General features: G+C 48.4%; 11 protein-coding genes across 11 annotated transcripts; 5 read left to right on the plus strand and 6 right to left on the minus strand.

Moving 5' to 3' along the window:
• Positions 1–139: 139 nt before the first annotated feature.
• N7455_003770 (protein phosphatase 2A regulatory subunit RTS1) lies at positions 140–3,321 on the minus strand. Its single transcript, XM_065604572.1, has 6 exons — positions 3,151–3,321; positions 2,663–3,013; positions 2,001–2,600; positions 1,592–1,945; positions 1,237–1,535; positions 140–1,181 (listed from the first exon to the last, which is right to left on the minus strand). The coding sequence occupies exons 1-6, from the start codon at positions 3,172–3,174 to the stop codon at positions 821–823; spliced, it is 1,989 nt and encodes a 662-aa protein (XP_065462123.1). The 5' UTR covers positions 3,175–3,321; the 3' UTR covers positions 140–820.
• A 446-nt stretch (positions 3,322–3,767) lies between these two features.
• N7455_003771 (uncharacterized protein) lies at positions 3,768–4,846 on the minus strand (the record flags this gene model as incomplete). Its single annotated transcript, XM_065604573.1, has 3 exons — positions 3,768–3,928; positions 4,454–4,686; positions 4,773–4,846. Coding segments are annotated over 3 exons (468 nt in total), but the record flags the coding sequence as incomplete, so codon positions are not given.
• A 797-nt stretch (positions 4,847–5,643) lies between these two features.
• On the plus strand, positions 5,644–6,514 carry N7455_003772 (uncharacterized protein; the record flags this gene model as incomplete). The annotated part of the gene is given in 3 exon segments (XM_065604574.1): positions 5,644–5,891; positions 5,907–6,198; positions 6,263–6,514. The coding sequence occupies 3 exon segments, from the start codon at positions 5,644–5,646 to the stop codon at positions 6,512–6,514; spliced, it is 792 nt and encodes a 263-aa protein (XP_065462125.1).
• An 894-nt stretch (positions 6,515–7,408) lies between these two features.
• N7455_003773 (uncharacterized protein) lies at positions 7,409–8,311 on the minus strand (the record flags this gene model as incomplete). The annotated part of the gene is made up of 2 exons (XM_040958640.2): positions 7,409–7,725; positions 7,801–8,311. 2 exons carry the CDS (start codon positions 8,309–8,311, stop codon positions 7,409–7,411), a joined length of 828 nt encoding a protein of 275 aa, XP_040810929.2.
• A 793-nt stretch (positions 8,312–9,104) lies between these two features.
• N7455_003774 (transcription factor TFIIIC subunit TFC1) lies at positions 9,105–11,166 on the plus strand (the record flags this gene model as incomplete). Its single annotated transcript, XM_040958617.2, has 5 exons — positions 9,105–9,245; positions 9,300–9,609; positions 9,663–9,740; positions 9,791–9,899; positions 9,963–11,166. The coding sequence occupies 5 exons, from the start codon at positions 9,105–9,107 to the stop codon at positions 11,164–11,166; spliced, it is 1,842 nt and encodes a 613-aa protein (XP_040810955.2).
• Positions 11,167–11,590: 424 nt separating this feature from the next.
• Positions 11,591–13,010, minus strand: N7455_003775 (uncharacterized protein; the record flags this gene model as incomplete). Its single annotated transcript, XM_040958641.2, has 2 exons — positions 12,565–13,010; positions 11,591–12,504 (listed from the first exon to the last, which is right to left on the minus strand). Exons 1-2 carry the CDS (start codon positions 12,659–12,661, stop codon positions 11,591–11,593), a joined length of 1,011 nt encoding a protein of 336 aa, XP_040810996.2. The 5' UTR covers positions 12,662–13,010.
• Positions 13,011–14,178: 1,168 nt separating this feature from the next.
• N7455_003776 (ribokinase) lies at positions 14,179–15,321 on the minus strand (the record flags this gene model as incomplete). Its single annotated transcript, XM_040958605.2, has 1 exon — positions 14,179–15,321. One exon carries the CDS (start codon positions 15,319–15,321, stop codon positions 14,179–14,181), a length of 1,143 nt encoding a protein of 380 aa, XP_040810966.2.
• Positions 15,322–17,488: 2,167 nt separating this feature from the next.
• Positions 17,489–17,749, plus strand: N7455_003777 (uncharacterized protein; the record flags this gene model as incomplete). Its single annotated transcript, XM_065604575.1, has 1 exon — positions 17,489–17,749. The coding sequence occupies one exon, from the start codon at positions 17,489–17,491 to the stop codon at positions 17,747–17,749; it is 261 nt and encodes an 86-aa protein (XP_065462126.1).
• A 171-nt stretch (positions 17,750–17,920) lies between these two features.
• Positions 17,921–18,328, plus strand: N7455_003778 (uncharacterized protein; the record flags this gene model as incomplete). Its single annotated transcript, XM_040958602.2, has 1 exon — positions 17,921–18,328. One exon carries the CDS (start codon positions 17,921–17,923, stop codon positions 18,326–18,328), a length of 408 nt encoding a protein of 135 aa, XP_040810880.2.
• A 3,021-nt stretch (positions 18,329–21,349) lies between these two features.
• Positions 21,350–22,138, plus strand: N7455_003779 (uncharacterized protein; the record flags this gene model as incomplete). The annotated part of the gene is made up of 1 exon (XM_040958667.2): positions 21,350–22,138. One exon carries the CDS (start codon positions 21,350–21,352, stop codon positions 22,136–22,138), a length of 789 nt encoding a protein of 262 aa, XP_040810934.2.
• Positions 22,139–26,639: 4,501 nt separating this feature from the next.
• On the minus strand, positions 26,640–26,867 carry N7455_003780 (uncharacterized protein; the record flags this gene model as incomplete). The annotated part of the gene is made up of 1 exon (XM_040958621.2): positions 26,640–26,867. The coding sequence occupies one exon, from the start codon at positions 26,865–26,867 to the stop codon at positions 26,640–26,642; it is 228 nt and encodes a 75-aa protein (XP_040810903.2).
• Positions 26,868–27,191: the final 324 nt, after the last annotated feature.

The raw sequence follows: 27,191 nt of genomic DNA on the forward strand, positions 1-27,191 counted from the left end.
AAACTGTTATTTAAAACAACCTACAATGATATAAAGCTTCACATAGTAGATAAAGTTGGTTTCCAGGACACATCCAAGCGAGTCTACAAGCACTCCAAACATCAGATTCCAAGGCAATATCATATCCTAGAACTCGTCTAAAATAATAGAAGAGAAACAACAAGAAAACAACACATAGACAGCCACCGACATTGTGGTCAATGGATGAAACGCCATTCGCACCCGTTTTCCATACCCGAACACGGTTCTAAGACTGGTTCCAACTCAAATTTTGAGGGAGTCCGTCGCGGAAGGGAAAATATCTCGAAAAAAAGGAAATCCATGTACACAAAAGAAAAGGGGAAGAAAATGGGAAGACAAATAAAAAAAGGGCAGGGGCACAGGTTGAGGGCATCAGTCCGGGCGAGTACCGCCGAAAATCAAAAGACAAAAATATCATTGCCCCATAGTTCGCTATGCCATCGCAGGAGAAAATAAACGGGAAAATCACATGTCCATCAGCAGTCCATCTCCTCCGAGACGTTATTTGGTCGAATTACTTCGATGCATGATCTGTACATTGGTTGCACTGGTACCACTGCCGACTGATCGTCGTCGCGGGCGAATCTCACTGCCGCTTCCGCTCCGTCGCCGCCGGCCAGTGTTGCGAATCGAGCCTCGGCGTCGTGTCTGGAGCAAACGGACGTTTTCACGTTAGAATCACGCTGGCTGTACATGGGCGGACGTGGTCTCTTAGCAAAAGACAATGACGAGGGCGATAGGGCCAAACAAAAACGAAGTAGTTCGCATAGGAATGCACGTATCTGGGCAGCAACGCAGATCAGAGATGCACTGGGCTTACCGAATTAGGGGTGCCTTCCCGGCTGGGCCGATCCTTAGAAACATCGGGATCCTCTTGCAACTTCAGGGAGTTCAACCGCTTTTGGCTCTCGTGGGTCATGGCCTCCACCTCGTCGATCGGCTCGGGCACATCAAGAGCGGGAGGTGGTGGTGGGGGGGGAATGCCATTCTTCCGATCCTTGGCCTGTTGTTCAATCACATCCCACCGGTCTGTGCGAGACTTTTCGCGTTGGTCTGCGTTGTTCTGGTGCTCTGTGTAATCGTGAGAGCATTCATCGAAGAGTTGCGGGTTGATCTCCATGAACATCTTCATGGCATTGTACACCATGCTGTGGATTGTTCTGAATGATGCGTTAGTTCATGCCAAAGCCAGCAGCATATGCAGATCAAACTCACCGGTTCCAGTGTCCCTTCGAGTTCTCATAAAGTGGGGCAAACATAAGTGGGAGAATTGTCTCCACATTGTCGCTCACAAGATTACAGAAGTACTCGTTGTTCCAGAAGTACAAAGCACGCTCAGCGACCTGGAAATGGGGGCTGGCAACAGACTTCGCCAACTGATTGAACAGAGGCTCTTGGACTTTGGCGAACTCGCCCGGATCCATCACCTCGAAGATGTCTTCCACCTCATTCAGGTACATAACTTCCTTGGTGCTGTTTGTCTTGGGCCAGAAGCGCAGTAGGCCGAGAACAACCTAAACATAGTGGTTAGTACTAGAGGTATATTGGGGAAAGTTAGATGAGGCCTTACGTCTTCAGTCAATGAAGAGTCCTTCTCCAAAAATTGCACAATGCAGTAGGCCAATTGCGGGTGGTACATGCTGAGACTCTTCACCTTGTGCATGGGCAGGAGCACTCTGGTCAAGAAGAGCTTGTGTTCCTCCTTCAGCGGCAAGGCGAACCCGTTGATAATGGAGCCCAGAATCTCGAGCAATTCAGCGATTCCGTTATGGCGTTCTGTCTCGTACATGAACTGGAAGAACACGTTGTTGATGGATCGGCGGATATATGAGCGTAAGTTCAAGAACTTTCCATAGATGCGATGCAGGGTTGTCTTCAGGAAATCACGTTCCCGGGGATCTTCCGAGTCAAAGAGGTCCAACAACTAGATGGAGCATTAGCTTGCATTAAACATGAAAATCAAGCACCAGAAGACATACCGAAAGCACAAACTGATGGTCGATATAACCCTTTGCGATGTTCGTGTTGAAGTCTTGGCTTTCGATGAATCTCAAGAAGAATTCATATACGACCTGGATATGAGGCCAAGCGACTTCCAAGACGGGCTCATCCTCCTCCGGGTCAAATGCTTCGCCCTGGGGCGTCATAGGCGGAGGAATAGGACGGAACAGGTTCTTGGCGAACATCTCCACCACGCGGGGGTACATGGGCTCTGTAATGACCGACCGGTTGTTGGCAACATAATCTAAGAGCTCGTGCAGTGCCAGCCTCTTGATCTCCTTGGACTTCATATCAGCCGTCGGGTCGTTGAAATCGAAGATGATGTTGCACTGGTCGATCTTTTGCATGAACAAATCTTGGCGGCGGTTGGGAGGCACTTCGTGGAATCCCGGCAACTTTTCCAATTCTCTCTGACGCTGATCGGAGATGTCGAATCGCGATGAATGTTGGCGCTTGGGAGTCCGAATACCTTCCGACATGTCCTTAGGGGTCGTCTGCAGGCGGTCGAAGACATGAGACTTCCTAGGAGGTGCGAGATCTCCGGGCATCGTTTCGGCGGCGCCAGGAGGGGGGACATGCTATAGAATCCAGTTGTTAGCAAAAGCAAACAGTCTCCAAAGTGTGAAGCAATTACACTTACCGGTGCGCTTGGGCTAATGATGACGCTGGGAGCCGCCGGCTGACCTTGCCTATTCGGTGTTCCCGGTCCATTGCTTACAGGCTGTCCTGCGGCGCCCGGTTGGGGTATATAGTGTTGAACCGGGGTGCCAGGGTGAGGTGCGCCCGAGGAAGGGGTACCGGCGGGGGAAGCGTTGTCCGGCGATTTGTTTCGCGAGTCATTGAGAGAGGTTGTGGAGGATGTGGGTGTCCCTTGGTTGGGGGAAGTAGACTGCTGTGTGTTGGAAATGCCGAGGGATTGATTCTGTGAGGTGGAGTTGGAGTCTTTCTTTTTCGAGGACTTGTTGTCCTTCGCCCGCGACAACTGGTCGTGCTAGAAGAAAGGCACACAATGTTAGATGATTTGCGAAATGAATAAGATAGCACTACCCGTAGGGTGAAGAAGAGAATAAATGGGCGGAAGTGATCGTGCGGTGAGGTGCACTTGGGCAGGATAGGCGGGCAACTCACTACTCTCTGTCTGAAACCCTTCATTTTGACGACTGTGTAAATAGCCACATGTACTCGGCTAGGTTTCTTGGTGCTAGTGCAGCCAGGCGGCGCACTCTAGCCGGAGTGAATCGAGGGGAGCCAACGGAGATAGCCGCTCAGGAAAGCCACGAGGGGGGAAGTGTTTGGATCGACCTAATAGGAGAATCTTATAAGCGATCCGAGTCACACAGCATGTAAGACGGTTATTGTGAAGGGAAACAGTGCTGGAATGGCGATATCAAGCCCCAGCAATGCATGGGGGAGAAACTGGGGTTCAATTGCAACAGCATCAGGCGCTCCAAACAATGTGCAGTCGCAGCACGCGCACGGAGCTAGACGATGATGCTGGGAAGAAAGGGCCAATACAGGCAATGGGAAACGGGTGTCCGATCAAACGTACTTCCGGAGTTTGGGTTGGGCAATTGACAGATCGAGTGGGAAACTGCTTGGGGAGAGGTGTTATAGGACAAGCTTGGCCGGCGCTGGAGGATCTCCGTGTCGCTTAGTGGCAGGCTGGGAGCGGGGGGTCTGGGAGCACCAGAGGGACGGGCACTCAAGTCGCAGCCCACTGCGAAAGCACAAGACTCACGATTTAACTAGCAAGAGGCAAAGTGGCCGATGTACAAGAGACCAAATAAAGATGATGGCGTTGGGTTGTGGAGAGGAGGGAGGGAAGTGGATTGTTGTTGAGGTGTAGGGAAAGGCGGGCTGGTTCTCCTGGCTGCGATGGTGATGGGAGGGGGACCACGTCCAAGTACTATTTGGGGGACACTACGTTTTTTTTTAAGTGAACTAAATCTCTTGGTGCTTCAGTTTGAGAAAAATGAATTTACTCGGCAGTTACAATTATTCTCCCCTCCTCTTCTCCTAACACAACTTTCGTATGCTTTTCCCCGTTTGTTTCAAATTATGCTTATGTCATCCTACACGTGACCACATCTTGGACTCGAATTTCAGACACGAAAGCCATCGGCGTGAAACAGTGAAATGGCAGCATCATCGGGGCACCGTACAAGAGTGAAATATGGGTATTGGTAAGCAACCAGTAAACACAATAACGTCCCCTTCAATCTAGCAAACCATGCCACGTCAATTTATCGTCATCTGCCGCCTCGTTATCATACGCCGTCTCCACCTCCTAGCCTCCTGGGCATCGTTGGGGATTTCTTTGTTCCACTCACTGCCTCATGGCCAAAGATAGCCGTCATCTCGGGTTCGTGTACGACTTCTTTCCCTTTACGTAGCTCGATGTCGTCCTCGTGGTAAAGGTCATTATGCGTACCAGGGTCTGTCCAGACAATTCCGACGACTTGAAGAGCATTAACAGCAGCTGAAACCTCCTGGTAGATGCACTCTTCCTGATAGGCAGATACATCGCCCATCTCCTCTGTAACGGCTCCCCCTTCACTTTGGTGAGGACTAATATGTAGCCATATGAGAACAAGGACGAACCACGCCTGCTGCGTAGGACGAAGGGAAGAACGAATACTACTCAGGGCACTTCTCGTGGAGAATCTGATAGCTCATAGTCTCGTTCCAATAGCTAGAAGTTTACCACTATATTAGCTTTCGACAACAGACTTTGGGCGGTCAATCCAAACCTTTGAAATTCGGACGGTGTCCAACGCTTGGCCACTGCGGGCTGTCTGTGCCAGAGGACCTCAAAGATTGCCTTGGCTTTATCAACTCAGTATTTTGATTTGTCTGACGAACCTCGTTCTTGAAGGAGGTCCATTCATGGAACAGTCTGGCCGAAATTATTGTCCTAGTTTGATGCCATTCTCTTGAGTCAGTATGGGTAATGGCTGTGGCAGCAAATCACTCGCCATTTTCATACTAGAATCCTGGTGGCGAGAAGCAGCCTGAGTGACAACAGGGCTTGTAGATGGGAGCTGCAACAACGTGTGTCGTTTTAAACATCTTTTTAACCGTCTCTTTGGGTGTCTCTTTAAGTGTGTACATGAAGGTGTATACAAAGGCGGTATGCCTACTTCGTGCAAGAGAATTTTCCATATATATAACCTGGGATCCCATCGTACTCATTCTTGTGTGGCCCTTTTTTTCAAGTTTTCTATAGCCTCTACTCGATTTAACCTTGTATATATATATATTACACCGTATTCAAAGTGGTAACTTCTTCATAAGATCAGAGCACATGGTCTCATTGTACCGTCACTAGAAGACCCCCGAAGACCGCACTAGGACATGAAGGGATATATTGTGAGTATAAATAGATCATTTGTATAGTGATCATTGTTCTCTTCTTCACCTCACCACGGCCAAAGCAGATGAACAGGATTCCAAAGAAAGCAGTATCTTTCACAACAAGCCTAGTCAGTCATCCTCACTCGCCATCTTTGACAATACCTCCTGTTTCATTATCAATTAACTCTTACTTAAATACTGACTGTTCATCTATTACTAGCTCTTACTTTCCTCCTTCATGCCCACTACTCTCTGAGATTTTTCGCAATGGCAGACTTCATAATGCCTCGGATCACATTTCAGGGTCCAGACGTGCTATCTTCGGATGAAAGGACCAATATCAAACCCAAATTACCTAAACATACCATTCGAATGACTACCCATTGGTGTCTGCAGTGCTTTCGCCACACAATTCGCTATTGGGATGTATCGCCTATGAGCTGGAGTGCACAATTGATGCTACTTCACCCCAAGCGTGTGAATTTTGTGAGGCAAAGGGCATCAAATGTGATTGGGTAAATCTTTCCAAGGTTCAAGGTTATCGCTGAACCACTTCTGATAAGATATGCTTACATGGATTGGGAAATTGTGCAGGTTCCCCAGGGTATTCGAGGCCACTTTTTTGAACTGATGGCCTTGCTCGAATGCGTGAAAAAATACTGGACCGATTACGGCGAGGATGTATACGACCAGGTAGCAGATATGCGGCGCAAGACTGTCTTTGATGAACTTTGCGCCGCGGTCCGTGACCTCGGTGCTGCCTTTGATGACCTGGTCGACACACATAGCAAGGCCCATATGCTGACCGGCAATTTCTCCGATGTGAGTGTTTGCTAACCTGTGAATAGGAAGCTAAGGCTAACTATTTTGCTTGGTGCAATGCTAGACAACACATGATACGTCCTATTACCAGTACCCTAAGAAGCTGCATCACCAGTATGCCGTCCGAGCCACTGAGCATCTCCGCCTTCGCATGGGCGAAGAAGCATCCATTGGCTGGGCTGCCGCGATTTGTGCCTTCTATCATGCTATCAAAAACACGGTTGAGGACTTTACTGGTCCCAACAACCACTTCTTCACCTCCGCAGACCTCGACTACATCAAGGAACAGTTTCCTCTGGAGATTCCTGAGCTTTGATTCAATTGAATTGCTTTGCCTAACCCTTTGCGGTGGGCTTTAGTGACTGTATCACCTAGGGTATATTCACGCTTTGCCTTTTTTTTTTTTGCGATTTCTTTCTTTGCGAGGTTTCCTGTTAGTGGCGTGGTGAGACGTCTACTGACCAGGACCTCTTTGATGTTTTCCCGCCTGGTTCTGCAATTGTTTCAGAGCCATTACATAGCATCTCAAATGCATTCTTTTAGCGGGTTTATCTGTTTCCGGATCGTTTAGAATTTTCGAGTCAAGCACAAATGATCTTCATCTTTACCAGGCGAAGACATGATGTTAACAGTAAAACAATCTCGGCAGTATAAACAGTAGCAACACCTCCAGGCCAAAATGAAAACGTTATGAATGACCAGTGGGACATCATAATAGCCTTTATATGGTACTATTCAAGGAAGATACCGACGGCAACAGGGTTGACGATAGAAATATAGAGCCAAAGAGCGGGCCTGCAGCAGGGTAGTGAGATATGGCAACTGCATGAATATGGAGAGACCCAACTGATAGAATATCGTACATTCCGGTCTTGACCAATTCCCCACCCTCGATAAAGATGCTGGGATATTTTGACTTTGACTCTTGTTCAATAGTTATCTAACTAGTTATTTTGCGAGGTGGATTACCTCACTACCTAGACATGTGAACCCCCGTTTAGCAAAAAGACAGAGATTCGTGCAAGACAGCAGTGAGCTAGTGCCACAATTGATGTATTCCTCATTTCACACCATAGTCCTTGAAAATACCACCTTAGGACATCGTGCTAGGACTTGTGTCCACCGTAGCTAATAAGTCGAATAGATTGAACCATCTATAATTACATATATACATTGTTATTCGCTGGGTTTCATCCAAATTCATACAACCTCATTGGGATAACATTAGAACAAGTGGTAGTGCAGCCACTAAAGCTCTCTTCAAGCTCAGGCGCGTGGTTGGTACAGCACTGTTCTTCTCGCTTGAGCTACTACCACCGGTAGCTGTACTTTCTGCATTGTAGGTGTAGTAAAGACTAGCCGCTGTCTGTGTGCCTAGGCTGTCAACAGCAGTGCTAGTAGGCAAACTGGCCGCTGAGCTAGTCGACCATGCATTTGCGAAAGGGTAGAATCCTGTCGTTTGGGGATTGGCGCCACAGTAGGCGCTCGAGACTCCCTTCACGTAACTCTCAGGAAACCAGTGGTAGCCTCAACGGAAGTTAGCTTTTTCGATCAAACCAAGAGAACAGCATAATAATAGGACATGCTGTGGAAAAGACCCACCCTCGATGCCTCCATGTTTCCTGAAACATTCCTGACAACCGGCTGCCGAGTCAAAGAAGGGATATATGCCACAATAGCATTTCTGCTGGACATCCCAATCACCCGAATACAACTGAAGGCCTGAAAATGACCCGTTTGTATTTTGGAAGTAGCAATTAGAATTAATCGCCGCTTGTCGTTTACACGGAGCCTCGTCGATCAAATAGGTTGGCTTGGGGGAGATGGTTTCAGTCGTGTCATCTCTCCGGAAATTGTGGTGTGACAACGGGTTATATGGCAGGTAGCATTCATTGTAGAGATCAATGTCAAGGTCGGTGAGACCAGACTCCTGGGATGAGACAACATAGAACCTGGAGATATAGGCGCCGTTTGGAAACACGGGGTATTCGGAGCCGGTCTCCGAAGTAGCCGCGCTAGAGGACGTGCTGCTACCCAAAATGGAGTCGTACTGGTAGGTTGAAGTGGGTTCCAGCGAGCTGGTTGTTATTGAGGTAGAGGCAGTCATAGGCATAGTCATGGGCGAAAGGGTGATCCGTTGAAATGACTTCCAATTTTGGAAAGAGGACCTCGGAAAGAATGCTTGGCAACACTTGACCAATCACAGACTTTCATTGGCAGGGGTCTTCCCGAAAAGGAAGTGATCTTATTTTTGGCTAGTATGATATGTTCACAATGATATATTGCCATGAGATTATTGGGAGTCGAGGCTGCTGATAAATCTGATTCATTATTAACTGCATTCGAAAGCAAAGATAATAGCCGGGAAGCCAAATACTTGAGCAGAATATGCACTGAGATATACACATTGGAGATGCAGACCTCATTGAGTAGCATAAGCCTGTGATTGACCACTTTGTCAGCGCCTGGGGATATAGGATATCCAATTAAACTGCCTTGAGCCCCTCAAATGTCAACTCAACGAATTCTCTTGAAATATTTTCTTCAAATCGCTCTTAGACGGTACACCTTAGTTGGTGCCCAGGTGGACATGGAGGTGATGAGTCAGCGAGACTTCAGCACTAACCGCTTGTGGAATGTAGACTCGATTCTTTCCCTAACCCCGAAGGATATCGCTGGGAGCCTTTAATTGTGGCGAAAGCGAAGAAAAACACAGAATCCTATATAAACAGGTGTATTGAGTGGGGAGCGCTCGAGAAAGTGGTAGTGTTGCCTTTGGTCGCATTTGCGCGATCTCACCCGATAGCAAACCAGAAACAGCGGCAACTACCCTCAATTGAGATTCAAAGCTAGTGCGAATGATACTGCAACCCCAGTATCCACAAGACTGAATAAAATCAATCAGCATGGATGACCAGCGGGGGTCCAGAACTGCCCCCTTTTACGCGGTGCCGTCCCGTCGGCTCGTCAGCGTTGAACACCCGGCCGTGGTCCGCAATGTCGATAAGGCGATCAAGACCTTACAAGGAGACTCTGGAATAAAAACAGTGAGAATACTTCTCCCTCTGCAAGAATATTGAATATATGCTGATATACTGCAGATCCTGGACCCGGCCAAAGATGGCACACTAGCTAATCTGGTGTTGCGACCAGAAGATGTCATGGCCCGGTCGGTCCAGTCAACGAGCGTCCAATCGAACAATGTTCTGCTCAAAGTAACTGTTCCCAAGCGAACAGGACGGAAGCGCAAGAGAGGCTCGAACGAGCCTTTCGCAGACGCGCCAGATTCAGAGGCATCCGGGCCGGCCCCGCGACGGACCGCGAAGGATCTCTTGCGCAGTATGAGTGATAACCCTTCTAAGTACCAGATTGAGCCAGTTGGGAGAATTGAACGGACACATGTGTTCCGAGGTAAAATCACTACTCCGATGATGCATTGCCAGTTTGCTAACGTCTGAGGGTAGGAATCCCTGATTTCGTCTACTCGACTACAGCGAGTTCCTTCACGAACCGGTTCCGAGACCAAATTCTTCCATTTGACTGTAAGTCGGCCTGATATGCATCTCACCAGAAATACACTAACAAGCCACAGTCGACAAAATGAAGCAATTTGATATCGACATGGCGAAAGGCGCTGCCGAGAACGCAGATCTCATCCCACCGCCATCATTCAGCCACGGAGACGTCCCATTCCACTACATGTAAGAGCTACTATACCTAAAACACTAAACCAAGCTACCAGACCACTAACCTATTCCTCCCAGCTACCGTCAAAATCCAACAGTGAAACAGGCCATAGGCCGCTCCGGCAAACTAGAAACCGTGAACACCCAAACGGCCAACAAGATTCTAACCCACCTAGTCCCCTACGACATACCCAAAGTCCCATCCGAGCCACGCGCAAACATGCTCCCAATAAGCGCACTGGACGCAGGCATGCTCCGCACAATCGCAACGCTAAACGCCCTCTACGAAAAACAACCGGCCTGGACACGCCGCGGACTCCGCAACAACCTAACAACCGACGAAGACCGCCTGAACCTGCGGCACGCAATTCCGTACGTGGGCTACATCTTCCGATCCGGCCCATGGCGAGACGCAATCATCAAGCTAGGGCTCGATCCACGCACCTCACCCGAGTACCGCCACTACCAAACCTTCATGTTCCGCCTCCTGGCTCGAGAAGCCGAGCTGGCGCGCGACGGCGGCGGCGGTCGACGTCACAACGTGCCCCGACCAAGCGACCAGCGCGTAGTCGAAGACGAAAACGCCAGCGAGCCGTCAACGGGCCATATATTCACCGGCAAGCAACCGTTCGCACAAGATGGACGGATCTGGATGGTTGGCGAGATCCAGGATGCGCAGCTGCGTGCAGATTTGTATCCTCCCGATGCGGGACCTGGGTTCCTGCGCAGTGAGTGCGATGTCGTTACCGATGGGTGGTTCGGGAATGGCACGCTTGCGAAGGCGAAGACGATTATGCGACATAAGATCCAGGCATTGATGGAAGGAAGGGAACCTGTTGATGAGGATTATACGAAGATTCTGCAGCTTCCTGCGCATGCGCGGTCTGAGGCTGATTTCCCGCTTTTCACGCTTGATCCTGAGGTTGCGACGCAGAAGGAGATTAGTCTTGCTACGGAGGTTCGGGCGATTATTCGTAGTTCGCCCATTTGGAGGAATTTGTCGGCTAATGCTGGGTTGGTGAGGAGGGATGTTGGGGAGGGGAGAAAGGGGAAGGGGAAGCGGGCTTTGAAGGGGAAGAGTGTTGAGCCGGAGCCGGAGCCTGAACCTGAGCCTGAGAAAGTGGATGAGGAGAGTGAGGGTGAAGAGGAGGAGATTCAGCGGAGGGAGATGTTGGCTGCTCAGGTTGCGGATGCTGCTGCGGCCAGGGATGCTGATGAAGCTGCTGATGACGATGAGGATGGTGATGATAGTGATGATATGGACGAAGACGAGGAAGAGTAACGGATATTCCTAGATCACTTAAGGGTGGGCTACATCTAGAGGAATGGTACTTTGTGCTCAAGATATTCATCAAAAGAATCCATTTTAATTTTAGTCGCTAAAGCCATGGACAGACTTGGAATACATCGTGAAGCATCAGACATGAAAAAAGACAATAACTCATCAATTAGACGGAATAAAGAAAGCCAATCCGAGTGGTCACAATAGTGAAGCAAAAAAGATACATAATTCGTAGCCAACGTTATACCAAAACACCTGATAGACTGGACACCAGTTTCCATAAAGAGACAAACACCAAGCAACAGGAAGATAAACACCAAAGAATGAAACAAATAGGTATAGGTATTGGGGCCAAACCCAGGCCAAAGAACAGCGCCACTGAGCCAGATGCAGATGCAGATGAAAAGAATGCCGAGTAGACAGATCAAAGAGCAGACTTGCTGGTATCAGTTGAGTCCTCGGGATTTTCCTGCTGGGTTTCAGCAGGCGCGGGGGTAACAGCATCCAAAACAGAAGCAATGGAGGTGGTGACCAGGGCCTCCTGGCTCTGCGAAAGAGGCGAAGAAGGCTTCTTGAACTCGGGCGCTTGCTCTTCATCGTCATAGACAATTGTGTACGAGAAGGCATTGCAGTCCTCGGCATAGTATTCAGCAGCATTCAGCTCACCGAGCGGAGAACGGGGCTCATCCATCTTTGGTGACTTGCGAGTAGCAGCAGGAATAGTGGCAGTGGACTGGCGGGCGCGGGGGAGTTCGATGCCGAGCTCGTGAGGGGGGACGTTCTCCTTTCCACGGGTGGAGGTGTCAGACTTTCCCTCGTCGTCGCTGATATCCAGGACAGTGGTCGAGTGTTGCATCAGGTTGGTCATTTCTTCCTGCTCGGTGTCGACGTGAATATCGAAGGACCACGAGGCGGGGGCCTTGGGAGAAGGAGCAGGCTTGGAAGTTGTGGATTGGGCAAGGACGGAGGCAAGAGAGAAGGGACGAGCGACGCCGCGCTTGCTATATTGCTCTGAGCGGGGTTTGGCGATGAGCGAACGGCGAGTAGCTGACTTGCTCGACTTGGGTGGTGGGGAGCGGCCAGCGGGCTTGAGAATGGGAGCTGATTTGGGAGTTGTAATTGAGGGGATCTTCGAAGGGGTCGAGAGACGAGGGGAGATGTTGATGCGGGTGGAAAGAGCCATGCGGGATGTTTTGATGGGCTTGGACGCGCTCTTGTCCTCGTCGTCTTCGAATGTACGTTTGCGTTTTGTTGAGTAGCTGGCCGGGTTGACATTCTCGGAATCGGCATCAATGAAGATCGAGCTCTTCATTGGGGTTGACTTCATAGACATGGCACCTGGTTGGAATTGTAAGCTAAGCCCATCTTGGGAACATCAAAACATGGGTCATCACGTACCATTTTGCTGGTTCTGACGATTAAGTTTCGATCGCATCAATGGCATATCCAAACAGCCCAAAGGCTGACGAGTAGGAGTCATAGTGAGAGTGGCCATAGTGAAGGAAGAAGGGAGAGAGAGGGATGTTTTGTTTTGGTCAGCGCCAAGTGGGGGGAGCCTTGGAGGATTGGCGGTCTACAATAGGCACTAGACAGGCCGATCGCACGATGCAAAGAGAAAGAGGGTAATTGTGTAAGACAAGAGGAATCCAAAAGAAATAAAATGATTTGAATGATAGAAATTGGTCGGATGAAATTGGGATAAATGAAGGAATGGGTAGATATGGTCGACACCGTTGAGAGAGAGAGAGAAGGGATGGATGATTCGAGGTAAAAGACGTGCAGCGATGAGGTAGATATAATAATTCGTGAACGTTAAAAGAGCTTAGGATTCGAGAGTTTAAGAGGCAAGGAGCAATGGAGGACATGAGGAGTCACAAATGGAGGGCGAAGGGAAGTATTTCAAGGCCTGCATACTCCGTAAAAGCGCGTCGCGTTCACGTTGTGGAGGCTGCCAATTCGAAAAGTGGCGTTTATGCAATTCCCAGCACAATCCAATTGACATTCATTCCTCGTGTCTCGTGTGGGAACAATGGTGAGATGCAGATCAATTACGCGATTTTCCGTATACTATGGATATAGCACAGTGCCATTGTCCTACAACATACGGAGTAGTATAGAATTAATTATTCCTAATTTCCCTAGAATTGCCTATGGAAGTAAAATAATTACCAAAATCACCGAGGGCAAAAGGTCAAAAGTTCAATCCCCCCCCGGCTGAGTACTGCATGTCGCGTATCCCTTGGACGCGTCGGTCAGCCTAACGTAAGTACTCGGTACTTGGCATCCCCATACTAGCGCATACATCGCGTAAGTACCAAATACCTCCACGTCCATCACGTCCTCCCACGTCTTGCACGTTCCTTCGCGCGCGACTTCGCGTTCACGTCTCTTCCTTGCGCACTGTGCGCTCATTCGCGACCAACAGCGTCTACCATTGCACTAAAAGTATGTCGCATGAAATGTCTAATGAAACTCTGCCAACGCATCGGTCTCCATTGGCTATGCCCCATCCGGACTCAGGTTACCGGATGAAACCATGCATGCAGAGGCCGACCGGGGGCTGCTGGGGTTTGAGGTGAATGTGGAACATTGTACGGGGTTTTGTCTCAGGGGAAGGGTTGAAGGTGTCTGGGGGTGTCGGACACCCAGGGCTGGGGAATGTTCACTGGGCTGGCTGTCCAGGTGGTTCAAAGTAGGAATTCGCCCCTGAAGGCTGTTTCAAGGCGTAGAATGATGGAGGGTTATTAATAGGGATATTACATGGATAGGGTTCCCAAGGTTTGATGGCACCTGCGGCCCCTGTTCCTCGTGGGCTCGGATTATTTTCCTCGGCGTACTGATCCCTGTTGCATTCTTCGCGAAAGCTGAGAGCCTGTCCATTGTGCCATCGACGTATAATCGCGTCGACATTCTACTACAGGCGGGAAATGCCGACCGGGATAGTCCGTATATTCCATAAGTCTCTCGTGATATAATAATGTACATGATCGCAGACTTACCATGCCAATTACTTCAGATCTCATCCTCAAAAGGAATGCTGTCCATGGCACCCTGACGTTCCACAGCCCGAGCCGAGGCGCATGCAGCTAAACGCATCGCCTCGTCCATGACAGTCTTGTACCGGTATGCCTTCTCATCATCCGCAACATCCTGCCCAGCCTTGCCCTCCCCTCGATGCTGCTCACGCCATCGTGCCACTCTGACCGCGTAGGCACCAACAAATGTATCACCCGCCGCAGTAGTATCCAAGACCCGGGAGACAGGGGCGGCTGGAATCTCGTTGGTGAAGCGCTGTACTCCGTCACTGGGTCCAGACGAGCCGCCGTCCGCGGCACTGTACCAAACGCCCTTCGCCCCGTACGTGATAAGGATGTAGGTGACACCCAATTTATGGAAATATCGAGCGACCTTCTCCTTGCCATCCAAACCCTCTGCTTCCGGCACCGTGCGAAGCAGTTGTTCCGCAGGCGGAGTCATCAGCTCGGCCTCTGTCTCATTCAGGATCAAATGGTCGACAGCAGCGTATACATCCTCGGGCAAACCACCAGGCGGTGCAGGTGCCGGGTTAAGCATAACATCCGGACCGCACTCAATACCACGTTTACCAAGAGCGCGAGCCTTGGCCTTGTATGCTGCTATCTCACGTAGTATCCCGATAACCGTGTCGACTGGGATCTCGCCTTGCATAACAATGACATCGGGTACGGGCGGCGCTAGCGCCATGCCCAGCACTTCCGGGGTAGGCTGCATGCCATTGTAATTTGCACCGGGCGAGAAGAGAATGCGGTTCTCACCACCGGCTGAGGAGTCCACAATGATCACCGCCACACCCGTGTATGCGTTATCGATGACTTTCACTCGGGACGGGTCGACTCCAGATCTCTCGAGGGTCGGCTTGAGTAAGGAGGAGAAGTGGCCATCCATGGCTCCTACTGCACCTATCATTTCGACATTGACGTCGCTTGCGGAGTTTGTGGTACCTGTTGGCTTGGCTCGGGACATGCGTCCGCATGCCACAGCTTGGTTTGCGCCCTTGCCGCCCGCGCTGGTGAAGTAAGATGAGGAGGTGATTGTCTCGCCTGGGTCTGGGAATCGGGGTGTGACTGAGACCATGTCAGCATTGAGGGATCCAATGACTCGGATGAGAGGTGCCATGGTGGAGAAGGTGGCTCGGTTCGGTTTCTGGATCGTAGGTCGGGGGCTGGGTGTGTCTTTGGGTCGGGCTGGGGAGATGGGGAGAGTGTTGCAGTAGTGTAGTTTGAAGGCAAATCCCGTAGATTCCAGAATTGCCAATGCAAGGGAGGAGTGACACTCTGAAGCTTTCGGTCGGGTAATTGACAGAAAAGGTTTGAAGTGGGAAAAGAATTGGAATGACGTTTGGGTGGGGCAGACCGGAGGTGCGATATGTGGGTCCACAAGCAACGGTTCCGTGGATCCGATCTACAGTATAGCCATGTTTATTTTGACAACATACACATCGGGAAAATCGAACATTGGTCTCTTGGATTTCAAAAGAACTGAAAAAACTTCTTTCTAATTCAACAACGTCATATTACTGGTCAGGATCGATTGTTTGTGCGACAAGTGAGAATAAAAGAAAGGGTAGGGGCTGGAGGGACTGACTCTCCCTGTAAGACAAATAGTTCCTCACACGTTTCTAGTCATAAACATCAAAAGAAAAGTGAGAAATTATGAAGTATAAAATACCATGAGATGCAACAACAAAGAAGAAAAAATGAACCCCCCTAGGCAAACGGAATTCCTGGAGTCGAACGCAGGTAGTGGACCGCCGCCCAACTGAACCTCCCTATCACGACACTGGTCTACCTAGTGTTACGAGGGTCAAACCCCGAAGTATAAGCCACTCACCTATAAGGAATTTTCATTGAACAATCCTCCCGTTTTGTTAAATTTAACAAACACCTAGTCCCCACACATTAGTTTGATAATTCTTACTCCTCACAAAGTGATATCAGCTTTCATATGCCTATTGAAGTAAAGGTGAGGGTAAAGTCGGATGGGTTTAACATGAAAAATCTCAAGCTTCCCTAGGCTTGTGCACTCTTGGGGTTAAATTAGGTAGAGGACCCACCCGATGACCTCTGCATTAGACCGGATCAATTAGAGCTAGCCGGGCCTACTCTATGGAATAAACCAATACCAGCATGGCACTTTGTTCAAAACGTGGTACCTGCGTCACATACAAGGGACTCGCATATTCCCTTAGAAACTTATGCGGGTTCATCCTATGCCATATTACACATGGTCGATTTGAACATATGTGCTACCCTTTACGGTGCCACGATATATAGTAATCCATGGCGTATTATACCTAAGCGTAGTATCATTACCATTTGCTAGTCGATAAATCAACATTTGACCATATTAATCTCACAACTTACACACTATCAAATGACCAAGGTTGCAGTATTTTCCTCGCAATGGTCAACTACCCATTAGTCCAGTGTTCAGCTTAGAAGGGGAGGAGATACCAGAACGGGGGCCGGGGTGGTTTCGAGGGGCTCGCCCTTGGTCTCCATTGCCGGCTAAGAGATTGCTGTTTGAACAAACAGTTCATTCTGGGCTTTTCTTGCCAGTGCAGTGCGTCGGCAGCAATATTACTCGGCACTTTAGAATGCTCAGGACGGAGGTTCAGCTCAACGTGCACACCGAGCCGATTCAGTATCTTTGAGTGGCATCCAATTACCTCCAAGTGGCTGGCCATATCTCCATTCGGGTCATACCGTAGACGTCCGCGAATACGTCCAAGGGCGTGTATGTTCTAACATGAGACATGGGTGAGGTTTCGGAATCTTTCCTGTCGGTAGATCAATTGGGCGAGCGACGATTCGAGTAACTGGGGGGTAGATATTGCCTGTCACTCATTCCGAGCATATGTTGTATGCCCTTCGTCACCTGAGGACGGGGCAATCTTATGCAGCTACCATAAGGCACGGTAAGTTGCAGAGACTTCGATAGACGGAACAATTTAATCGGGTCGTGTGTGGAGTGCCCAGGTGATGGGGACCTCATTGCCTATCGCCTATTAGACATAAGACAGGTTGAAGAGGTTTGCTTAGCATTGTAGTACCAAGTGCTGCGCTGGGGCAAAAGAAGCTATATAGAGGAACCGCAATGTAGCCTAGCTTCCGTTGTAAGCAAAGTGTTATAGTTAAACCTGTAGAAGTCAATTGATAGCTTTGTGACGAGTGATTTTGTTCTCCCCCCTCTTGCTCCTCCTTAACTTTTGAATTCCTTACAATTCTACCCCCTGTAATATTCTCTGATTCACCTCAAAGTCCCACTATCCTCCGAGCTAAGTATGACAGTAACCGTGTTCTCATGCGACTCCGACCCGACCCGTAAGGATTCGAACCCACTACCACGGCACAGCCCCATGGAAACCCTTCCCCCTCCCCCCGGAACGACAGAGCGGACGCCAACTAAGCTCAAGCATAGCGAGGTTCTACTGAATTCCTCATCCGCCCAGTATGCCCCGATCACAAGCACTGAACTCAAGCATGGGGAGCTGGAAGAAGGCGAGGTCGTGGAAACCCCCTCGGCCCCGAACTATCAAGTCTAACCTCTTCTGATTGGGAGGGAAGATGTGTCCATTATCCGATAAGCTCAGACGAAGTCTCGACTATGGAACTGTTTGGGATTTCCTGTAGCCTTCAGCTTGCCATTCAAGACATTGGTTCGGAGCGGGCCACTATCGCACACACCTTCCCACGCACCAGTTCCCCCCCACACGATGTCCAAGGAGGTCTTTCTGTTCTCTGATGACCTTGGCGCAATTAGGCGTATTCGTGGTGATATGGCTTATGACCCTAACGATGAGATTGGAGCTCAAATGGCGGCAATAAGTGGCCACTCACAGGCGCTGCATAACCTCGGTGTCCATATTGAGCTCCACCTGAGCCCGGGTCATTCTGGGGTGTTAGGGAATGTCGCGGCCGACAAAATGGCCAAGAAGGCCATGTATGACCTGTTTGAGAAGACAACTACGGCCTGGCCAACTATCATGCACACGCCAACAGAGCCTGTGGGGAGGCCTGCTAGTCGTGGGACCCGTCGAGGTCGTGGTCTGCCAAGTCCAGCCCTGCCCCTCCTATCCTCCTATCATCGACTAAATCAGGTCCATACAGTTCGGCATGGGTAGGTTCACTGTTCCCTGGAACCTAGTCGGAGGTTGTGAGTTGCTAATGCATCCGCGTAGTACCTCGTGGCCTGCTAGCCCCCGTTTTTTCCATTTACCCAATAGGATTGTGATTCATAGTATGCGTGTACTCGGTAGATAGCAGTGGGAATAAGGATATCGGCTAGTCCGTATATGGGCTAGCCTGGCCGAGTATGCCCCGCGATCCACCCGACCCACCATCCGTGCACCCTTCCACGGGTGGACTAAATATGCAAAGTCTAAACAAGCATTGAGTTTTGATACACATTGCAGTAGGGAACCACGTTCTTATTACGTAGTAGCCCTGCCTTTCCTGTCCGTTATTTCTTTTATGGTCCATTCTATAACGGTTGGTAGGATACAAGCTGTTGAAAATCCAAGTTGTTTCGTCATAATTAACATGTCTTTGGAGTTGTTCGGCTCTAAACCCTGGTGGATTTCATGCATACCTTGCTTCTTTTGCAACATGTGAATTTTGCATGTCAATTTTGCATGACAAGAATTTAGGACTCCTACGGAATTGAGACTAGCGGCATTGTCCAGTTTGACGCCTTTATCACCTATTCCATCATACAAATCCGAGGATCCTAGAATCATGAATCGATATTGCAATTTGGACTGCTTCCAATGCATTGTCGTCTTAGTTAAATTGTTGTGCGAAACATGAAGCCATGGAGAATTCAGCGTTTAGGAATGACACCGCTCATTGCCCACAATTCTTTCTGATTCTCATCACAAAAAGAAAATTTCATGGAAAGGAATAGATGATTCTACAGGAAGAAAGGGAAGACATGAATATGGCTTCATTTCCATGTATGAAGAGATTAGACATTCTTACAATTTATTTTACACCTTTGTGAAAGATCCCAAAATTCCATTATTACATGCTATTTAATATGACTTTGTAGGATATTATTCAACACAAGCAGCAGATACTACAGATTGACAATACAGACTTCTATACCTCTCTAAATTCACTTCTTACGCTAAGCACCAAAGTCCTTCTGCATGAAATGTTGCGTACCATACTAAATCGGGAATCCCGAATCGGCCGGTATATTAAAGAGTATATAGCCTTAAGCGTTCCCTCTTCAATATCTAAAATCTGTGTTTCTTGAAGACGGTTTGGTGCTTCCAATATAGACAAGCACCTAGAAAGGACAAATATATAGTGAGTGCGAGATTAGAATATCTACTGTACCGGACCGATCAACTAGAGATTGATCGAGTTTTAAGGACGAACCAATTCTCGACAATTTCACCTCCTAACACCCTTCTACCAAACTGCAAACATAGAATGTATAGGATAGCAAGAATCCTACATATCTATACTATAATGATAGAGTTTGAGGCTAGAAGTGATTATATTGAGTGATATTTGGTGGCAACAGGGTTCTATGAATTTAAGGGAAATACAAACATTTCAAAGAAACCCCCTTTTAGCCTAGTGGGCAGTCAGATAAGATCTGGATGCCTAACGAAGAGGCCACCCCTGAACTCACCCCTATCTGAAGCTAGGCTGTCTGCTGTAAGTGTACTCACTGAAGGATCTGGTCGAGTGGCACTGTCTGGAGGTTTACCTGTCAACGATCGTAATCGAAAGGTTGATAAATGAGGTAGTTGGGGACCTGAATAGATAGCTGCCGCTGCTTTTAGGTAGCTTCGAGGTCTGTTCTCAATGGTCGTCGGATCTTCTAAGAGAAGGGGGGATAGAAAGAGTAACCCTTGAGACTTTGAACAACCTGGGCTTCTTAGATTTTGAAGCCGTCTCTGTTGTCGAGGGTATCATCTAATTTGTAAATGGTCGAGGTATTCGGATTCAGGAGGCCACTTCTTGGGTGGGTCCTTGTATCCATTAAGAAGGGCACTGCAATCGTCCATTGCAGACATGGTTGTTCATAATAACCGCTGAGCGGCGACCTGATGGGGCCTGCCAAAGAGGGCATCAATACTTGATTTGTTCCAGCAGATTATATACCAGAATTTTCAGCTATGGGACTGATACCTCTGAGAGTTTCTCTTCCTCCTTTCTCTCACCGTGCCACGTCAAGTTCAAATTCTATATCTCTACAAATATATCCCATAATGTGAACATGATGCCACAGACTAATATAAATTATCCTAGGTGGACAATCCCCTCTATTTTCTGCGCCAAAGCCAATCCAACAAACGGCAATATGCCCCATGATAATGACAATCTTGCTACGGATAACACGAAACACCAATAGAAAGCAGATTGTAGGTAATATTTAGCCTTGTTATAGGAAATGGTGTGGTGAGGGAAGGGAGAGGTTGTTTGAACGAACTGTAATGTAGCCTAAATACTAGTGTAGCAACATAATATAGGCCTAAGGTGCAGCGGGCGACTGATACCTTAGAGACTTATGCGTTCTTTCTTCTTTTTCTTCCCCTACCTCCCCTTAGACTGTCACATGAATAGCACTTTTACTCCTTGCGATATCCTCCATTTTATCTCAACCTCCACTATCTACCCTAAGTGGACCATACGAAGCAAAATAAGTTGTTATTCAGATCACGTTTTCAAGGACCGCAGCACACTACAACCTTCTATCTCGGGAATAAGGAAGGGTACGCCGACAGAAGCAGAGGGTAAGGAAACTCAGGCAAGTCCCCCGATCACTGACCCTACCCCTCTGCCCACTAAACTCGAGGAAGGAAATAATTTCCCCACTCCGTAGACGACCCGCTCTGCCTCGCCTCTACCACGTGAAGTTGAAGACAAGAAGCTCGAGGAAGACGAAATTGCTTCGACTCCTGCGGCCACTCACGCTCCCCCGCCTCCACCAACGGTCCAGCAAAAGACCCAGCAAAGCCTCCCATACCTCTTCACCAGCCTGGGGCAGCCTTGGGGCGTCGACGTAGCAGCCCCGTCGCCTAAGCCCAGCCCAAGGCAGCCAGTGCCAGTAACAAATACCTACAGCGTCAAATCTCACACCAAACCCCAACCCAGCAAGTGGCAGTTCACGGCAACGATAAGCCTAAATGGAAAAGCAATCAACGCCTGATTCACCTCCTAGCAACCCTCAATTGCAGGAAATTAAAACAAACAAGAAGATCAAGATGACGAAGAGGAAAGAGGAAAGGAAATACTACAAGTTCTGTTGGGAGCTGGGAGATGGGTTCCAAGGATTGGTCTTTGGATTTACGGGCCAAGAGGCTTGGGATATCGCAAACAAGATCCTCAGCCTCCCTGTGCCCAAGCAAGTCCGCAAGCGACTCGTATATTTCTGCGATGCTTCGATCCGTTCAATGCGCGGCGCGGCGGGGGTTGTTTGGCCGGAACGCTACCCATCCACCGAGTGGCAAGGAAAGGGTGTTTATTATCCCCTCAGAACCGATGATAGCGCAACCCTTGAACTCTTCGCGATTTCTTGTGCCTTGAGGACAGCAATTGAAGAGATCGACAAGGAACATGCCAGTGTTGTAGAAAATATCCCAGTCGACGAAGAGTTCTTCCAGAGCAGCAGTTTACGGACCGAGTCACACCTGCATTCGATGACCAAGGAGCTATTCGTTTTCACCGACGACATCAATGCACTCCGGCGCATTGACGGAGGCCTTCCATATCCCCCTAATGGGCAAATGACTAGTCAGGTGGCGTCTATCAGCCGGTATTCAAGGACCCTTAACACGCTGGGCGTGCACATGGAGCTGCACCTGAGCCCTGGTCATTGTAGGCTGCCCGGGAATGTAGCTGCCGATGCAATGGCCAAGAGGGCGCAGAGGCAGCTGGTTCGGGAAACCGTACTCTATCGACCGGTCGCAGAGTGAAGCAAAGCCACACCACAAGGGCCTTGGCCCGAGTTCTGTTGCCTCCCCCCCCGAAGATGAATTGCCGGAGATGAAGTGAAAGTGAGAAGGAATGAGGTGCTGGAGATGAAGTGAAAGTGACGAGGATTGAGGTGTTGGAGATGAAGGGAAAGTGCCAAAGAATGAGGTATACTGGAGAAGGTATTGCAAATGTAGTTGATTTATGATGTCTGAGTTGTGCGGTGAATATGACTTAATGTTGACTCAAGGACCAGTAAAGCTACATGTAATCAGATCGACCTCACCTTTAGTATATAAAAATCTCGTAGATCTAGTATTCAATCGTATCTCCGATAGTTTACCTATTAATCTTTTATTTATAGGTATTCCTTTTTTGCTCTCACGTCCTTTGTTTTATTTCTCTAATCTAGTACCAAGTTCCAATTCCCGGTGTCACTTCCTATCTGATCAGTGATTCATGTCACGCCTACATAATCTCAAATCGACTCTCAAGATACCTCAAATCTAACTGACTTCACTATATGATCCAAGTTAATATTACTTCTCCCCGCATATATTTTCGTTCATATTATTCTCACATCTCAGTTATAATCAAACAATACATCGTGTTATATTCGGTGCTTTACTATATTCGAATCAGCTTAGGCCACCCAAAGCCCACCAACCTATCGACCTAGGCCATTGTTAGCCCAGACTTGGTGGTTTGCAAGAACATTTTCCATTGCATCCTCTTGGCCATGGCATCAGCGGCCACATTTCCCGGGATCTTAGCGTGACCAGGGCTCAAGTACAGCTAGATATGAACGCCAAGCCCATGGAGTGTGTTCGAGAACTGGCTCATTGCCCGTATTTCGACCGCAAGATCATTCTCGGGGGAATAGCCTAATTTCGCATCGATGCGGCTAAGCGCATAGACCTCATCCGTAAAGACAAAAACCTCCTTAGTCACATCGTGAGTATGTGATCTTCTGTGCGCCCAACCCTATAAAATAATTATTCTCGTTGGTATTTGTGTATCCGAGAGTGTGTGAGGATTCATCGCTTTTATGGCAAGGGAAAGGTGAAGAAAGAGAGGCCGGACCTAAGGGGATCGGACCCACCAGAATGGCACATAAAAGGCTAGATGATCACACGTGTCGAGATTAATAAAGAGGTCGTGCCAGAGTGAACTAAGAAGTAAGAAAAGTGAAAAAAAAAGGTGTATATCGGAATCCTCTTTAGGTATTGTCACCCCTGAAGTCGAACCAGGTGGCCCTTTACCCAATTCGACCTCCCTATCACGGCTCGGTCAACCACTACTGCAGGACTTATGCTACATAACGTAGACTTAAATTACTGAGCTGTAAGAGCGTATCCACGAAATGTTTGTCCTTTCGGTTCAACTTAACAAACACCCAGTCCCCACATAGTAGTTATATCATTTTTACTTCCCATAAAGTGCTATCACCTTTTCTATGCCTATTAAATCCAAGGTGAGAATAAAATAACATACGTTTAAAGTGAAAAATCCGAAACTTCCATAGACATGTGCACTTTTGAAGTTCAACTACGTATATGATCCACTCACTGACCTCTATATTAGACCTGGTCAATTATAGCTATATTCTGGGGAATAAACCAATACTACCCTCGGATATTATCAAAGGGCTGGTCTCGCGTTTATCTTCTAGGAACCCATGCTTGTGTATTATATGCCATAATCATGCCCTACGAGATCTAGCTAGTACGGTTGAAGTTCCAATTTGCGTGTCGGGGATATCCTCTAGACGGAACACAACGTAGAACCTATCGTCCCATTCTTGCGGATCTTTGATCTGTATGGTCTCTCGGAAACCTGCAAAATAGCTAAGAATAATAAGATTCATATGTGTCGGTAAGTGTAAATCATATAACGTAGACAACATTGTGAGTAAAGATACATGGTACCGGTTTCAAACTCATAGATGATTTTAGCTGGCATTGGAGAGAGGACCTGCATGCCAATCGCTAGAATCACTTCCGCCACGGGTCAGCTGAATGTTTTACCACTATGAAAGCTTAGCTATTTTCCTGTAAATGGCCTTGAGCTTCACACGAATATCGGTACGAGGGTTACGAGGTTCTCTGGGAGTGCCCAGAACCTCTTGATATCCATGGTTTCCGCGGGCACCCTCTCCTATACTAGGTGATCGATATATCCCTCAGGGACAATACCAGTGTTAACCCGTTTGTCTTGGCGTAAGGCGAGGAGCTTGAGTGCTACAGTAGAACCCATAAGTTGAGGTTGTGTGAGTCCATTAATCTCTACATAGCATGGTAATGCAATGGCCTATCCCGCGCGGCAAGTAAGTGTTCGAAACACCGTGTTCAAATGTGGGGCTTGAAGATGAATATGCATGAATCCTCTCTTGTGGTCGTCTTCGTGGTGACATTCAAATTGTCTCACGGGGTAGAAATTGTCTCTCGGCGTAGGATGGCCAGAGTCTCAGAGGCATACCGGCTTCTGAAAGGCGTTCGTCGGTCTCTAAAAGTTGCTTTCCGACCACCGATCTTTGGATCAAATCGGGGCCGTCCGTTGTCGTTCCACGGGTCTCATTGAAAAATACAAACTATTCCTTATTGAGTATCTAGGTTGATAATGGTTGTCTCCAGAATAGTGGAAGAGGGATGTGAAACAACCAGGAGATGTCGGTTTCATGGCATGAAGGATAGTGGGTAATGAAGGGGAACCCTGGGAAGGGAACAATAAACGGAGTCATGTAAATAAGATGCATTTCCTACCCATGATCTGCCTCAACATATCACCTCCCCCAATTCAGTTTCTCATCTGTAGCAAAGGATGACAACAAAGTGCAGTACTCCTAATTCTTTCATAGTTTGAGGTGTACTAGGAAAGTTTTAATTTGACTTGTTGAATCTAGTTCACTTCTACACGCGTTTATAAGAAAAGGGACGACGCTAGCTTGAATTGTGGCTTCATTTCGTACGTCAAGTGTAAATTATATAGACATCCTACTTATACCTAGGAGAAAGAGCCCATGCCGGAGACGCAGACGGTGCTCACTGTCTCTGTTGAATCTCTTTCGCTATCAGGATTGTTGGAGTCTCTGACCAATGAATCTCGGCCTTGCTGATCAAGACCACAAAGGGAGGGAGTATCTTGGGTTCGACTAGCGCAGCGCGGAGCTATCTGCATGAGCCACGTGTTAAGTAGACAGCAATCAAAAGCGAGGAACTTCTCGTGGAGGCCTCACCTGGCCTTATGGGTAGGCGCAAGGCACTGCCATTGAAGGAGCTGTTTGAATACCAAGCGGAGGCGGGAAGACCGAACTTTAACGAGTGTTCTGCGGCTAGAACACGGGAAATAATAGACTCGCTAACCACGAGATGTACTCACTCGGCAGTTAGGCCTGCTTCGCGCCACTTCTCAAAAGTCTGGATACGAGTGCCTTGGCCACCTAGTTCACACTTTGTGTCTAACACTTTTAGCCGAGTTCACAAGTTAACCACGGTTGACTTGTGGAGCGCGTTGCGCCCAAAGATGAATTTGGACTCGACTCGTTTCCCAGGCTTGGCCAACTTCCGTAGGCTAGTCGCTTGGATATAAGATCTGTACAAGTCATGTTAGTCACTGTAATTATACCAGTATACTCCAATTTACTCGGCGTACTTGGCTTCTGACTATGGTGGGCTTGGTAGAATTGCCGCTCGTTCGTGGAAAGTTCCAAGAGATTTCCTTAACCATGCCCTTCGGTGGAATATCATGCGCGTTTGCTCGAGTGATCTTAGATCCTTGGGATCTCTGGATCGCCAGTAGCTCATCCATGAGGCCAAAATTATTGGCTGAATCTTGTGACACTAGATTCCCTCAGGATCGGACAATTTGACTCAGTGTAGTAGGCTCCAACAACGTACTAGGATTCAACTCCCATGTCCCAAAGGAGAAGACGTTGTGGCTTAAAAAAGATGGGAATGGCAATTATAGCACCGCCGACACATTTCACGAGCCATTCCGTGCATCCTGGCGTAGTCGACCAAGGAATTCCCATTCACCGCTTTTCACAGCAATGGTTTGATCAGGCGTTGGGGTGAGGTTTGGTACAGCTGTTCAATGGCCGGATATTTAGACACCATGTCTTATCGCTGTGTCTCGCTTTCTGTGGATTCGATGCCCAGATCAGGGAAGGAGAGCTAAGATGTCAGGATAGGCTCCATGAGATGATTTCGACAAGCTTACCTCTGAGGTATAAGAGACCTTATGATGCCAAGGGTCCTTACCGTCTGCCACCAGCGAATATACAGTCCTCCTCGATGAGGTTAATATAATGGACAGTCTTCCAGTAAGTTAGCATCATAATACATCATAAACGTGATGCTGTACTGGGTACTTACCCATATTTTGAGGCTTGTTACAAGTGGACCGCGTTCTGGTCCTGGCATTTGGCCTGCGCGACACTTACGCTTAGGGGGACATCGCCTGGGCTCAGACTTCCCTCGAATGTACATTTCTTGCCCTTCCAATTCATAGGGCTCTACGGCCATGTGCGCTCGCCTGGGGTGGTAGGACGGATTGAGGAGGGTGGGATAAAGCTGTGATGTCATGGGCAAGCCAGAGGAGGTTCTGGAGGGTCCACCGAATATATGTCTCACTCGACGGGCGATAGCCGAGGGCGCAAGAAAGAGCGGTGAAAAGTCTGACTGTTGGCAGGCGATGAAACTGGAAGACAATGAGATCGAAGGTCAGCGACATGTTATTTAGAGGGCTTGAATTAGGACGTAGAACGAGCAGAAAACAAAACGCGAGTCAAGCGTCAACCGGGGGACGAACCTAGAGAATTGGTGATTTGGGCAGCCAAAGATGCAAGATCCTTTTTTTTCCCGCAGTGAAGTAAATGAAAGAAGGAGAGGAGCGGGTGGCAGGACACAATGAAGTTCGCCAGCGAGGAAGGAACGTGGGAATTTATTGGAGAAATGTTATATAATTCGAAGTAAAAACCTTGGAAGCTTAGAGGAATACGCAAAACCAAACGACATATCAAACGACATTTGACAAGATTTTACACCACGTCATTAA

Source organism: Penicillium solitum (assembly GCF_028829755.1).
Source record: "Penicillium solitum strain IBT 25940 chromosome Unknown utg000002l_segment0_segment0, whole genome shotgun sequence".
In the NCBI taxonomy this organism is placed as follows: Eukaryota; Fungi; Ascomycota; class Eurotiomycetes; order Eurotiales; family Aspergillaceae; genus Penicillium; species Penicillium solitum.